Consider the following 15,685-nt stretch of genomic DNA (forward strand, 5'->3'; position numbering starts at 1 on the left):
GTTTGTTCTTGGTAAGTTTATTGGCATCACGTTCATCTCTTTACAGAACTCGGCCCACACCTAAGATGTCACCTCTGGAGGGGAGATGCTCTCTGGTAAAGCAGGCTACGACGACGCGGGGCGGGTCCTGGGAAGGGGCAGAACTGCCGGGTTCCAACCAAGGGACCAAGGGGACGGGTGGGCTCATAGAGGGCGCCCGTGAAGGGAGACGGAGGGGAAAAGAAAGGGGAGAAGAAGATCTGCCGGTCTGAGGAGACCACAACCCTGAAAGGAGTGCCTTCTAGAACAAAGGTAGAATGGCTAGGAGGGCAGATCTGGGGGGTTCTGCTTCCCTCTGACGAGCCGGATGATGCTGATCTACGGGGGAGGGACAGAGCGGGGGTCTCAAGTGTGGAGCGGAAGAGCCAAAGGAAAAAGAAGAAGAAGAAGAAGAAGAAAGAGAAGGAAAGCGACACTTGTCGTTTGCGGTAACAGCCGTTGATCCATTGCACACTGCGGGGGCGAATCAACCTTTCGGGGTGGGGGGAGAAAGAATTTCGACACAGAAGGATCGAGACCAGCTTTCCCTCTGGAGAGATGAGCTTATCTGGTTTTGGCTCGAGTCTTTGACAAGAAAAGGCGTCCGTCACCCTTGTCGTGGTCGCTGTACACAACACTGTCGCTAAGCGGGGGTTCCCGGATTCGGAGCCTCTAGCGCTCTGCCATCCAGATGGGAGGGGGGCCCGACCCTCGGCCTTCGGGGACCTGGACACGTCATCCGGGCTCGGGTTCCACTGATTGGCGCTTGTGTCTAAGCGGTGGCATAGATCAATGTCACTCTGGGGTCCTCTCCTGGGAAGCCTGACATAATAGTGGGCACTGTAGAAAGAGCTCATTAGTTCAAGGAACAGAGGCCAAGGCAGCGTATAAAAGGTGGCCTGGCCGGCTGGCCGGGGTGGGGGGCCAGGGGACGCGGTGGCACCAGCCTACCCGGGGAGCCTGTGGGGTGGGGGGGGACCACACGACCTTTAAAAAAATCAGGTGACTCATGAGACACAGATCAACTGTAAACAGTCCTCTCTCGAGTGGACGAGGTCGGAGGAGCCTCCCGGGCGGTGCTGGCCAGGGCGGAGTGGGGGCTGGCCTGTCCTGCTGCCGCAAGGGCTCACAGGAGGCCGCTGGCCCCCCCAGGAGCCGCACCGAGGTGGGCTGGTGTGTGTGTGTGTGTGTTGGGGTGACGGGGTGGGCTCTGGTGGCAGCGGGGGAGAGGGCCCTGCTGTTCAGGGGTGAAGGCCTGTGTCTCCTGGGGTGAGGGCTCTGTGCTGGCGCCTGCCACCCCCCTCAGCAGCTGCAGGTCTCAGCCGAGGGCTTGGCCCGGTCGTTCTTGTCCAGCTTGATGGGCTCCGGGAATTCGTTGTACAGCTCCACCTCCGTCTCCTGGGCAGGGGAGAGCGCTGGTGACGCAGGGGCGCGCTCCAAGGGCCCGCGGCTCTGGGGTCCCCTCAGGGCACCAGGTGGCAGTGGCACACACAGCATACAGAGACTAGGCCACTTTGGCCAGAAGGCTCCCTGCCCTCTCAGTCCCCCAACCCCCTTCAATCCCCACCTTTCCAGGTGCGGTGGCACATGCCTATCATTCTTGCTACTTGGGAGGCTGAGGCAGGAGGATTGCAAGTTGGAGGCCAGCCTCAGCCACTCAGCAAAGGTGAGACTGTGGCAGCTCAGTGAGACCCTGTCTGTAAATGTGATATAAAAAAAGGGCCGGGATGGGGCCCAGTGGGTAAGTGCCCCTGAGTTCAATCCCTGGCCCCTAAATAAAAAAATAAACAAATGAATAAAAAGGGGGTGAGGGGCTCAACGGGTCCAGTGGCTGTGTAAGTGGCCACAGACCACCCGAAGACTGGCACAGTGAACAGAGCCACAGAGGGCACTGCACCCCTGAGCCCCATCCCCAGCCCTTTTTAGACTTTATTTAGAGACAGGGTCTCGCTGAGTTGCTTAGGGCTTTGATAAAGTACTGAGGCTGGCCTCCAACTGGGATCCTCCTGCCTCAGCCTCCAGAGCTTCTGGGATGACAGGTGGGCACCACTGCTCCAGGTTTTTGGCAGGTTTTAGATGATCCACAAAACAGTGGAATCTGGCGGCTCAAGCGGAGCACATCGATGACACTTCCCCAGGCGCACACGTGGGGTCCCCGGCCATCCCCAAGAGAGGCTGCCGGGAGGCCGGGCTGAGCCAGCGCCGGGGCGGGGGCGCCCTACCTGCTTCAGCGCGTTCCTTGCGATCGTCTGGAAGGCCTGCTCGACGTTGATGGCCTCCTTGGCACTGGTCTCGAAGTAGGGGATGTTGTTCTTGCTGTAGCACCAGGCCTGGGCGCGCTTCGTGGCCACCTGCGGGACAGCAGTGCACCTCACACAGCGCTCGGCCCGCCCGGGAAGGAGGGCGGCCCCTCCACCTCAGCCAGTCGCGGTGCCCGTGGGTAGTTGGTGACCTGGGTCCACTCAAGTCACTTGTGAGAGGAGCAACAAGCCAGCCCGGGGATGAGGAGGGGGACAAGGGGCTTCTCTCAGGGCCTCCCGAGCCGCCTGTCCTGACGTGGTGTCCCCTGGGCCACGGAACCCTGCAGTCCCGCCCCTCACGTCTTCACTCCGGCCCCCGTGAACACTGAAGGGGTCAGGACATCTTAGATGAAGCCAGCTACTACGGGATTCTGATTCAGGGTCGGTCATCCCCAGTGGCTCTGGAGGCTGAGGCAGGAGGACCGCAAGGTGGAGGCCAGCCTCGACCACTTAGTGAGGCCCTGAGCGCCTCAGAGAGACCCTGTCTCTGAACCCTCTGCCAGCACCTGCCAAAACCCTTCTGGCCTCAGCCAAGGACCTCCGAGACCCTCGCGGTCCCCAGGGAGCCTCGGTGGGGACACCCGCCGTCCCCAGCACTCACTTGTCTGTTTTCGAGGTCGATCTTGTTCCCCAGCACAACGAAGGGGAAGTTTTCGGGGTCCCGGGGGCTGGCCTGGATGAGGAACTCGTCTCTCCAGCTATCGAGGGTTTTGAAGGTGTTGGGGGCCGTCACGTCGAAGACCAGGACGCAGCAGTCGGCGCCCCTGTAGAAGGCCACGCCGAGGGACTGGAAGCGCTCCTGCCCGGCCGTGTCCCAGATCTGCAGAGAACACAGGGGCTGAGCACCAAGAGCAGGCGCCGGGGGACAGGGACCCGATGGGGGCCACCCACCACCATCCGCGAACTTGGGGTTCAGGAAGCAGAATTTCACACCGCGGTGTCCAAAATGACCCTGAAAACTGGGTCTACCAAGGAGGGGACACTGAGTCTGATGCTTGGGGACTCTGTTGGTTACATACGTGGATAGAACGGTGTCAAATGCAAGCCATAGGCTTCAGACCTGTGTAGTCTCGGGGTGACGAAAACCAATAAACTCACTGAATTGTACATTTCTGCCTGCATTTTTTTTTTGAGGGTACTTGGGATTGAACACAGGGTCACTTAACCCCTGAGCCCCGTCCCCAGATCTTTTTCTATTTTATTTAGAGACAGGGTCTCAGTGAATTGCTGAGGCTGGCCTCCACTTTGCGATCCTCCTGCCTCAGCCTCCTGAGCTGCTGGGACTACTCTACATTCAGTATCATACGCACAAGTTCACCTCCCCACACACTGTGACAAAAGCCATTTATTTTTGCGGTGCTGGGCACGGGACCCAGGACTCTACACGTGTGAAGCACACACTCTACACCTGCAGCCCTGATGTGACAAACAGTAGCATTTTATTAAAAGAAAAAAAAATGGCATTTCTTTCTCTGAAGTAAATACCTTAGGCAAACAGAGTCACCCTACTGTCTTGGTGCCACCTGTGTCCCGTCCCCATCTGCCAAGGTCAGTGGCTACACAGCACCTCCACTGCGTCTGCATGCTACCTGCTCCTCGTGTGCCTGGAGGTGAGTCTCCTGGGCCACAGACAGAGGCCTGGAACCACTGGACTGCGGGGTAAGGGCACCTTCCACCCTGCAGCCTGGGACGGCACTGGTTTGTCCCCACCATCAATTGACCATGTCCTCCCTCCATGCTCCCCCAAACTCATTAGCTGTTTAAATGTGCCATTCTGAGCCGAGGGTGGTGGCACGTGCCTGCCATCTAGTAACTGTGGAGTCTGAGGCCGGAGGATGGAAAGTGGGAGGCCAGCCTCACCAACCATCAGGCCATTGGCAGTTAAGGTTTTCTTCTGGGAGTTCACGTCTTTGCCTGCTTATTCCAAAAGCCTGCCATTTGGAGACCGGCACCCCTGTCGCGATGCGGTCCTGACCCGCGGGTTCTGCTGGGTGGCAATCTTGCTATTTAGGTGTTCACTATGATCCACTGTCAACAGCAGACCTTTGATGATTTATGCTTTTTGAAAAAAATATTTATTTTTTAGTTGTAGTTGGACACGATACCTTTGTTTTATTTGTTTATTTTATGTGGCACCCAGGGCCTTGTGCATGCAAGGGAAGCGCTCTACCAACTGAGCCCCATCCCCAGCCATGCTAACTGGTTGAGGCTGGCCTCCAACCCCTGATCCTCCTGCCACAGCCTCCCGAGCTGCTGGGGTGACAGGTGAGCGCTCTGCAACTTTTCCATTTTTCTTTTTGTTGATTTCAGCCACATGTTTTTTCTTCTCGAAGCTCCGAGTCTCCCATATCCCCATTTGTCCACACTGCCCTCTTCCATGAGGGTTTCGATTCCTTCCTGTAAGAACCCCTCGTCACTGGGAACCTGCCTGGGCTGCACCAGTTCCCAGTTCCTCATCCGGACAGTTCCAGAATACGCTCATCTTTTGCTGGTACCAGAGGTGACAGGGGTTCAGGTTAAACCCTAGACACGGATTTCTGTTCCCTGTAGACGATAAACTCAGGATCCACACACAACCAGGCACTGGGACAAGACACCTCACCAAGGGGACAAAGCCCTCAACTCATGCTCCCCACCCCCCAGTGCTGTCCCCACGTCCTCCTGGGGCCTGGACACACGCTCCAGCGACCCCACGTGTCCTGGCCCTGTGTGACCGAGGCAGCTCGGTCCTGTCTCATCGCCCGGAGGAGCCCGGGCCCTTGACTGGCTCCAGCTTCATGTTCGCGCCAGTCATCTGGAAATTTCCTTTTTACCCCACATTTGACTTCTTTAACATTTAGTTCCATTTTGAAGCTCTCAAGTGTCTGTGTAGGTGGGTGGGGGTGGGTGAGAGCCACCCAGCTCTGTCCCAGGAGTGGGACAATGAAGTGTCACTGACATCCACAGGTTGAGGCCGGCACACGTGAGGACTTCTTGTTTTTGTGTGTATGTGTGTGTGTGTGTGTGACGCTGGGCACGGAACCCATGGCCTTGTGCATGCGAGGCAAGCGTTCTGCCCCTGAGCTGCACCTCTAGCCCAAAATACTCATTTTGTTTTCATACCAGGGATGGAACCCAGGGGTGCTGACCCATTGAGCCCCGTCCCCAGATCTTTTTAATTTTTATTTAGAGACAGGGTCTCTGAGTTGCTTAGGGCCTTGTAAGTGGCTGAGGCTGGCCTCCACCTTGCGATCCTCCTGCCTCAGCCTCCCGAGCTGCCGGGATGACACGGGTGCACCACTGAGCCTGGCAGAAACCCAAAGATTTCTGACCTAAGCTTATTAAGGATGGGAAGAGACCAGTTAGAGCCGGGCATGGAGGTCAGTGCTTGTACACTGGCAGCAGCTACTTAAGCACCCTGGGTTCAATCTCTGGGACCAGAAAAGAGCTGAGTTGGAGACATGCTGAAACACAGGCAGGGCCTGGGAAGGCAGCCAGTGCAGAGACTCAGAACAAACAAAAATCCACCCAGTTAAATGTGAATTTCCAAACAACTACGAGCAGTTTCATGGTGTCTTATTTTGCAGTGTGAAATTCACACTGAGGGCCGCAGGGCAGCTCCCTAAGAGACGGCAGGGTCCTCAGGTTCAGGCCTGGACCTGTCCCCACACTCCCAGAAAACTGAATTTAAACTGCCACCTGGCATTTCCCCCAGGGACAGGAGCTGTGGCCCATGATCCACGGGGTGTGGCCAACAGGGACGGTGCCGGCCTGGCCTGAAGACACACAGGGAGCCGGGCAGGGCGGGCGAGGCGGGGCAGCGGCTCACCTGCATGGTGACTAGTCTGTCGTCCACCATCACCTCCTTGGTCAGGAAGTCGGCTCCTATCGTGGCTTTGTACTGGTTACTGAATTTCTTGTTCACATACTGGTTCATGAGTGACGTCTTCCCAACGCTGAGGGAGAAAAAGCACGAGTCTCAGTCACACAGGAGGGACAGAGACTGACGGTGGCACCTGTAGCTTCTTTTTTTGGTAACAGGGCTTGAACCCAGGGGTGCTTAACCCCTGAGTCCCGTCCCCAGCCCTTTTTATTTATATTTTATTTGCAGACAGGGTCTCGCTGAGTGGCTCAGGGCCTCCCTAATTTGCTGAGGCTAGCCTCTACCTTGCGATCCTCCTGCCTCAGCCTCCCAAACTGAGATGACACGCATGGGCCACCGATATTTGCAGCTTCACAAGAGCAAGGAACCAAGGCCCCTGTTCCCAAACATCCCTTCATGACACACTGGAAAATGTCGATTTCTGCTGGGCTAAAGATCCAGGATGGGGCTGGGGGTGGGGCTCAGGGGCGAGCTGCTGCCTGGCACGCATGAAGCCCGGGTGCCATCCCCAGCTCAGCAACAGACATAAACAAACAAAAGCCGGACACAGATGTGCACCAGATGCTGAAAAGCTACTGGTAAGTTCTGGTTCAGGCAACTCTGGCGACAGAACTGGGCATTATTCCTTTGCCTCCCAGAAGGACCTCAGTAAATACGCTCCTTCTAAAATAAGCTCCAGGAGTAAGATCAGTCCACGATTCTAAAAATACCACAGTAGTCTTGGTTGCTTCTCTACTTAGTGGTTGTTATTTGGCTTAATGAAGTCATACCAGGAGGCAGCCGCTGGCTTTGAACAGACACCTAATGACACACGCCAAGTTTAAAATCTGAAGCAGAGATTATTTATTTGGGGGGAGGGAGGGTAGAAGGGATTGATCTCAGTGGCACCCAACCCCTGAGCCCCATCCTCAGACCTTTTTCTATTTTATTTAGAGACAGGGTCTCACTGAGTTGCTTAGCATCTGGCCTTTGCTGAGGCTGGCCTCCACCTTGCGATCCTCCTGCCTCAGCCTCCCGAGCTGCTGGGATGACAGGTGCGCACCACCGCACCTGGCCCGAGGCAGAGATTATTACCAATATGTAACCAGACCAGAATCTACCTCAAAGCAAGCTTCTCCAAGGACTTTTTTCAGCAGGAGACCATGTGTGATCTTTTTGGTGACCCGGTTACAGCAGGCTCAAGATAACAGAAAAGCCTTCCTCATGACCAATAGTACCACCTTGCTTTCCCACAAAGGGACAAGTTCGCACTCATGTGCAGAGGACCTGAAAGCATACCTAGCCCCAGGCCGTGCTCTCCGACCCAGACCACCTGCACCAGACCTTCCAGGGGAGGCAGGGACGGGGGGCTGCGAGGGAACAAGGCCCGGGGATCCTTTTTAGTCAAGTCTAGGAAACACAGGCCCCAGAGCAGAGTCCTGACAGCACAGGGCTTGCAGAAGCAGGGGACGGAGAGCCCACCCCGCTGGTCTGGGGCTAGCCAAATACGAGCTTATTCAAGGCTCCTCCAAAAATTCCAGTAAGCCAGCCAAGAGCAAAACCACCCGCCTTGGCTTTTGTTTTTGGTCCTAGGGATTGAACCCAGGGGCACTCGACCATTGAGCCCTGTCCCCAGCTCTATTTTTTATTTTATTTAGAGACAGGGTCCTGCTGAATTGCTTAGGGCCTCACTAAGTTGCTGGGGCTGGCTTTAAACTCGAGATCCTCCTGCCTCAGCCTCCCACGTCACTGGGATGTGACAGGCATGCACCACCGCATCTGGCTAATTTTCAGTGTTAGTTTTGAAAACAGGCAGGCCTCCAAGCCATCACGGGGGAGGGCGTGGTCGGGGAGGGCGTGGTCGGGGAGGGCGTGGTCGGGGAGGGCGTGGTCGGGGGAGGGCGTGGTCGGGGGAGGGCGTGGTCTGGGGAGGGCGTGGTCTGGGGAGGGCGTGGTCTGGGGAGGGCGTGGTCTGGGGAGGGCGTGGTCTGGGGAGGGCGTGGTCTGGGGAGGGCGTGGTCTGGGGAGGGCGTGGTCTGGGGAGGGCGTGGTCTGGGGAGGGCGTGGTCTGGGGAGGGCGTGGTCTGGGGAGGGCGTGGTCTGGGGAGGGCGTGGTCTGGGGAGGGCGTGGTCTGGGGAGGGCGTGGTCTGGGGAGGGCGTGGTCTGGGGAGGGCGTGGTCTGGGGAGGGCGTGGTCTGGGGAGGGCGTGGTCTGGGGAGGGCGTGGTCTGGGGAGGGCGTGGTCTGGGGAGGGCGTGGGGAGAGCGGGACTCCCAGCCAACAGGGCAGCTGGGCATGCTGGGGAACACTCACCCCGAGTCTCCCAGGATGATCACCTTGAGCAGCACTTTCTTCCTCGAGGTCATGCTTCACACTGCGGGAGGAAAGGAGAAGGAACCATGAGCAGAGCCGGTCAGGAGAATTCTGGACCCAAGAGCCCGGCTGGGGGGACAGGGTGTCCTCAACCCCCCAGGTGGCATCCTTGGTTTCCGGGACTAGTGATCCACTCTCGCCGCAGAGCTCAGCCCTCCATCACTCACACCTCTGCTGAAGGGCCACTTCCTCAGACAGGCGACCCCTGCGACTCAATGGCCCAGCGCTCCCCACTTCTCCGACTTGTGGTCTGAACTCAGGGGCGCTTAACCTAGGAGCCCCTTTTTCTATTTTATTTAGAGTCAGGGTGTCGCAGTTGCTCAGAGCCTCGCTAAGTGGCTGAGGCTGGCCTCCAACTCGCGATCCTCCTGCCTCGGCCTCCCGATCTGCTGGGATGACAGGCGTGCGCTAGGCCCTCCCCCCATTAAATACTGTCATTAGCATTAAGGTCGCATATTGCATAGGGATGATCTCAATTCTTCCCTTGCTAAGGGAGGTTTGTTAACTCATATGAATATTTTAAAGGCCCTTGAAATAGAATGACAACTTGTTTTCTCCAGAACAGCTTTTTTTCTAATTTTTTAATTTATTTTTATGAGGTGCTGAGGATGGAACCCAGGGCCTCACATGTGGGAGGCAAGCGATCGGCCACTGAGTCCCCGCTCCGCCTCAGAGCAACTTGGTTCCCACCCTCTGCCATATCTGAACCCTGATCCCTGCGGGTCTCAGCAGCAGTTTTACTGATGGTCTTTGCCCAATTACCTACCGAATTATGATTTTTTTTTTAAATTTTCATTTTTAGGTACTGGGGACTGAACCCAGGGGCACTCTACCACTAAGCTACAATCCCAGCCATTTTTTATTTTGAGGCGGTGTCTCATTAAGTTTCCAAGGCTGGCCTCCAACTTGCGATCCTCCTGCCTCAGCCTCCGGAGCAGCTGGGACTACAGGAAGATAGTGGGTGCTGTGCCCAACTTAGAAGTGTAGGCTTCAAAGGTACCAACTTGAACTTGAACCAGCTCCAAACACTGAGAAATGTCTCTCTCCAGTGATATTGTGTGTGTGTGTGCGTTTTAAACTGGGAACTGAAACCAAGGGCACTTTACCACAGAGCTATATCCGCAGCCCTTTTTATTTTTTGAGACAAACTACCCAGCCTGGCCTCCAACTATTGATCCTCCTGCCTCGGCCTCCCAAGTAGCTAGGATTATAGGCACTGCCACCACACCTGGCCTGGTACATTATCCAAGACTGTGCTCTGTACCTGACCATGAAAAAAAATCCAAATCACTCTGCCTTCAAAACCAGCAGACGTCAAGGCTCACAGCAAGGTAGGTAAGCAATATTGCTCATTAGGTTTTGAGAAAGGTCTTGGAGAGGCATCTGAAGTCACATACTACCATGACTCTGGTCAAGAAGTTGAAGAGCGGGTCTGGTTATAGACTGACTCTATTATTTTGGGGGTGGCGTGGGTGGGTACCGGGAACTGAACCCAGGAGCACTTACCACTGAGCCACACTTCATTTCATTTAGAGAGAGGGTCTCGCAGAGTTGCTGAGGCTGGCCTCGAACTTGCAATCCTCCTGCCTCAGCCTCCTGCCCCAGAGGAGCTTAAATTGGAATGAGCAGTCGGTCAACAAACAACAGCTTCTAGATAATTCAACTCCAGTGACCAAGTGGGCACAGCTATGGGGTTTGAAGAAGCAGAAGGCTGGGGACCTCTTTCCAGAGACCACCATCAAATGCCAAAGTGAAATCAAAAGCAACCCAAACAGGACCTACAAGCCAGGAGGGGAAGGAAGTGGGGCTGGCTGCAGAACACAGCTTTGCTTGATGAGCAAAGGGAACAGAGATACAAACAGCCGGGCGCAACGGTGCATGCCCTGTCATTCCAGAGGCTTGGGAGGCTGAGGCAGGAGGTTCGCAAGGTGGAGGCCAGCCTCACCAACTTAGTGAGGCTCTAAGTGACTCAGCGAGACTCTGTCTCTAAATAAAATACTTTCAAAACAGGTGACAGATGGGAGGAGCTGACCTCTGCAGGTGTCTAGTGTCTGGTAGGCCAGATGACGCTGTCACGGCCCACAGTGCCACCCACAGAGATTCCTAATGGCTTCCAACAGCAAGACCGAACCCAGGTACATGCAGTGCCTGAGAAGGAACGGTCCTCCTGGGGACTGTCAACAATCCTTGGCTGTGACATTTTACTTGCTGTTAATCCCTGACAAGCTTCAGAGAAGGCGCGGTGGGAACTGTCAGGGGACTGGAAAGAGACGGGGGACCGTGGGGGGTGTCCACCGAGCAGCTGGGGACCAGGGGCTGGGCGGAGTTCCCTGGGGCCTGGCCAAGGAGACAACTGGGAAGCAGCGCAGGACCCAGAACGTGGGGCCACCCAAGCCAGGGCCTAGGCGGGTGCAGGAGAGCAGCCACCTGGCAGGGGACAGTCTGGCTTTGCAAGTTTTCTTCAGAAGATGCTGCCATCCAGCGCCAAATGCCTGGTCCAGGTGAGCGTCCTGCCCCTCTGACTGACCTCAGGCAGGCCTGGCTCCCCTGGGAGTCCCCATGTCCAGGCACCCCGAGGCCTGTCTTCCTGGACACCACTGCCCATGTGGCGGAGACCAGATGGGCTTTTTGTGGTATACATACACACCCTCAGGTGCCTGCCCTGTTGAGGGTCGTCCCCTAGGCCCACCTGAGGTGGAGGGACGCTAGATTCTTTTATTCAAATAAAGATTTTTAAGTTGGGCGTGGGCGCATGCGCATTATCCCAGTGGCTCGGGAGGCTGAGGCAGGAGGGTCGCCCGCGGGTCTGTGGACAGTGTCTTGTCTGTCTGGCAGGCCTGGGCACTGAACCTTGGCTTTGCACCTGTCATGCCAACTGGGGGGCTCTGTCCCCAGCCTGTTCTATTTTGATTTGAGACAGGATCTCACCCAGTGGCCCAGGGTAGCCCCAAATTCGCCATCCTCCTGCCTCAGCTTCCTCAGTAGCTGGGATTACAGACGTGAGTCACTGTGCCCAGTGGACAACGTGGTTTAAATCCAGTCCTATTTCAAAATATTGTTAGGACCTTGGGCAAACATTTCTCAGCTCTCACACCAAGAGCACAATCCCTAAAAAGGGCTGCCAAACTGGATGCCATCAAAATTAAGAACTTCTGCTCTTTTGTGGGGGTGGGTGGGTGGAGGTACTGGGAATTGAACCCGGGGTACTTCATCACTCCAGCCCTGTGTTAATATTTGATTTAGAGACAGGGTCTCGCGGAGTTGTTCAGGGACTTGCAAAGTTGCTGAGGCTGGCCTCCACCTTGCGATCCTCCTGCCTCAGCCTCCCGAACCGCTGGGAGGACAGGTATGGGCCTCTGTGCCCAACTGGAGTGTTTTGATATGACATCTTAACTACACCTGGCCAGGAAGCTGGGCTTCTCCACCTCTGCTGCTCAGTGACCCTGTGCTTCACTGGAATAACACCCCAGCCCTTGCTCACCGTCTGTGCATCTCACAAGCACTCACCCTTCCTAGCCCAGGTCACCCCGAGTATATGACATCTCCTAAAAATGAAGACCCCCCTCCACAGCCCTATTTTGTGCTTTATTTAGAGACAGGGGCTCACTGAGTTGCTCAGGGCCTGGCTAAGTTGCTGAGGCTGGCCTCCACCTTTTGATCCTCCTGCCTCAGCCTCCCGAGCTGCTGGGATGACGGGTGTGCGCCACTGCGCCCGGCTCCCCTGAGGTTTTAGTTGGTCCCAGTCCTCATCCTCTGGGCTGCTGTGATGACCCCTCAGGCTGGGCAGGTGTCACACAGACTGGCTGCTCACAGTTCCGGAGGCACAGAAGTCAAAGATCAAGGTGCTAACGAGTGTGGCACATGGTGAGTATCACCCCTCACGGATGGATGGTGCCTTCTAGGTGTCCCATGTGGCAGAAGGGGTAGAGTGGCTTCCTTTGATTCTTCCCTGAGGGCACGAATTCCACTTCTGACCTCATTTTCTAAAAGACCCCACCTTAATACTGACCATGGGTCCTAGGTTCCAATCAATCACACCACAGGGGACCCTCTACCTAGACAGGAACAAGGGCAAAACCACGTCACCCTGGTCCACTCCATCGGACACAGGTGACTCTGTGCCACCAACCCTTCTGCTGGACAGCAAGCCAGGACAGTGCGCGACGCTGCGACAACGTCAGACAGCCCAAGAGGTCCTGTGTGAATACTGTTGGGAGCACAGGACGGGTCCCTAGCACACATGGCGGGAGGGACAGGGCCACATGGGCCATGTGCGACCCCTCTGGCTTCCTGATTTTAAAATTACCTCCCAAGAACATCTGGAAATCAAAAGCCAAGAGCTGCCCGTGATTTCCCAGGAGATCCAAGACGACTCTGCACCACTGAGGCAGAAACTCGTCCTTTTTCTTGGGTGGGGGACACAAATTCGGATGAACAAGACTATTTCACGAAAGATGGTACTCAGTGGGCGCAGTGGCGCCCGCCTGTCATACCAGCTGCTCTGGAGGCTGAGGCAGGAGGATCGCAAGTTGGAGGCCAGCCTCAGCCACTCGGCGAGGCCCTGTCTTTAAGTAGGCCGTGACGACCTTAATAACCATGGTTAACCCTATCACTCACTGTTATTAATCGTGGAACAGGCACTGTAAGGCACCTTTGAAGTACTGTCACAAACATACACACTACCAGGCACATACCTACTGTATACGTACGTACATATACACTATGATGCACCCTGTAATCCCACCTGCTTGGGAGGCTGAGGCAGGAGGATCAAAAGTCGAAGGCCAGCCTCAGAAACTTGCTGAGATACTGTCTCAAAATTTAAAAAGGGGGGTCTGTGGTTGTGGCTCAGTGGTAGAGCACTCACCTAGCATGTGTGAGGCCCTGGGTTTGATCCTCAGCACCACGTAAAAATAAATAAAATAAAGGTGTTGTGTCCAACTACAACTGAAAAAAAATATTTTAAAAAAATTAAAAAGGGGGGCTGTGTGTGTGTGACATGCACGAGGACCTGGGCCCAATCTCTAGTACAGAAAGAAACTCCTGTCCCCAGCCCTGAGGACACTCCCCCCACTCCCCCCCAAAAAAACTCACCAAATCAACTCACCACTTTTAAAACTAGGCAAGTGTTGTGCATCTCTCAGCCCCACATCCTCTTTCCTGAGACAGGGTCTAAGGGCCAATGCTGGCTGCCCTTGAACTTAATGATCCTCATGCCTCAGCCTCCAGAGTAGCTGGCATTGAAGGCTGTGCCCTGTCTTCAGGGAGAGACTGAACTCAGGGGAATTTTTTTTGGGAGGGTCGAACTCAGGGACACTCAATCCTTGAGCCCCATCCCCAGCCCTATTCTGTATTTTATTTAGAGACAGGGTCTCCCTGAGTTGCTTAGGGCCTCCAACTTGCGATCCTCCTGCCTCAGCCTCCAGAGCCTCTGGGATGACAGGTGCGCACCACTTCAACAGGCCCAACCAATCCTTTTTTGTTTCAGTGCCGCCAGGAGTTTTGAATTTATTAGCATAAAGTTATAAAAAGCACCCTTCGTGATGATCTATGTGGTAGACCTTATATAACTTGCAGGGGGAAGACATCCAAGCCACCCTTCCCACAATGCAATTTTGCTGCACTGAATCCCACAAAATTTATTTTTATTTTACAACAGATTAAAACAAAGAAGCTCACTTTAAGGTAACTGGCAAGATGGGGTGAGACCTGCGGCCAAGTTCAGGGGAAAGAAAGAGCCAAGAGAAAGGCTCCCTCCGTCCTGTAGCACAGAGGAGCTCAATGCTGGGGGAAGGCTGTCCCAGGTGGGTGGCAAGGCCACATGACAACATGAGGCCCAGTGCCTCTCCAGGGTGCCGAGGACCCCCTGATCCATTCAGTACACTGAGTTCTGTACATCCGGGTCCTGACCCTGTAATTCAGCTACCCCCCCCTTTTGGCCTTAAGGATTGAACCCAGGGGCCCTAGACCCCTGAACCCATCCCCAGCCCTGTTTTGTATTTTATTTAGAGACAGGGTCTCCCTGAGTTGCTCAGGGCCTCACTGAGTGGCTGAGGCTGGCCTCCACCTTGCGATCCTCCTGCCTCAGCCTCCAGAGCTGCTGGGATGACAGGCGTGTGCCACTAGATGGCCTCATTTCTGGAGAAGAGTCGGCTGTGCAGAACCACGTCCTGAAGATCTAAAAAAAGGACTGTGAGCTCAGACGTCAGGCCGGCCAGGAGGCAAGTCTTAACGTGCAAGGACTCCTCAGAGATGGGTGACCTTACAATCAGCAGGGGTTCATTTCCCAAGTGCCTGCACGGGGCCAAGTGCCTGAGATATGAACATGACTTAGGGGTTCTCCCTGCTTTGAGCCTGGTTTAATGAGATGCTGTGTAAGCAAACAGGGGACAATGGCGTATCTGTGATGTTGCAGGAACACAGTCAAGGCTTCTTTTCTTTTGGTCCCAGAGATTGAATCCTGGGACACTTAACCCCTGAGCCCCGTCCCCAGCCCTTTTTCTATTTTATTTAGAGACAGGGTCTCGCTGAGTTGCTTAGGGCCTTGCTAAGTGGCTGAGGCTGGCCTCCACCTTGCGATCCTCCTGCCTCGGCCTCCTGAGCTGCTGGGATTAGAGGTGTGTGCCACTGTGTCCGCTTCAGGGGTGGGATGTGGTTGAGTTTAGCGAACCCCAACTTTAAAATGTGTATGTGTATGTTAGTTGCTGTAGTTGAAGGTCCAAAACAACAAACAATTGTCATCAGAAGAAACTCTCAACACATAATAAGGTCTGGGACTGATCAGGAATCTAGCCTAGACCTCAGATGGAGGTTTACAGAGAGCTTTCCAAAATAGGAGGCTGAATCTCTAAGCTGGGCACAGAGATGGTCTTCCAGGATAAGGACACCAGTCCCACATGCCATATCTCAGTATAATCTAGAAGCTGAGTATCTCTGTGAAGCTGTTTCCTTGAACTTGGCCACTGCACCGGGCTTTTCTAAAGCTTTTAAGACAAAAAAGTATCCCCTTGCTGGGTTCGATGGCACATGCCTATAATCCCAGCAGCTTGGGAGGCTGAGGCAGGAGGATCACGAGGCTGGGGTTGTGGCTCAGTGGCAGAGCGCTTGCCTCCTATGTGGGAGGCCCTGGGTTCGATCCTCAGCAGCACACAAA

The 15,685-nt window shown here is 55.2% G+C and overlaps 1 protein-coding gene across 1 annotated transcript in view; it reads right to left on the reverse strand.

The window, feature by feature from the left end:
• Window positions 1-15,685, reverse strand: part of RAB7A (RAB7A, member RAS oncogene family) — a 31,004-nt gene continuing 15,319 nt past the window's right edge. Inside the window, exons 2-6 of the mRNA XM_081276127.1 lie at window positions 8,473-8,533; window positions 6,127-6,253; window positions 2,920-3,138; window positions 2,241-2,369; window positions 1-1,416 (exon numbers count right to left, since the gene is read on the reverse strand). Of these exons, the coding sequence (XP_081132253.1) occupies window positions 1,321-1,416; window positions 2,241-2,369; window positions 2,920-3,138; window positions 6,127-6,253; window positions 8,473-8,525 (624 nt within the window). The 5' untranslated portion in view covers window positions 8,526-8,533 and the 3' untranslated portion in view covers window positions 1-1,320. The remainder of the gene's footprint in view (window positions 1,417-2,240; window positions 2,370-2,919; window positions 3,139-6,126; window positions 6,254-8,472; window positions 8,534-15,685) is intronic.

This window comes from Spermophilus citellus (assembly GCF_964194105.1).
Source record: "Spermophilus citellus genome assembly, chromosome: 19".
Classification (NCBI taxonomy): Eukaryota; Metazoa; Chordata; class Mammalia; order Rodentia; family Sciuridae; genus Spermophilus; species Spermophilus citellus.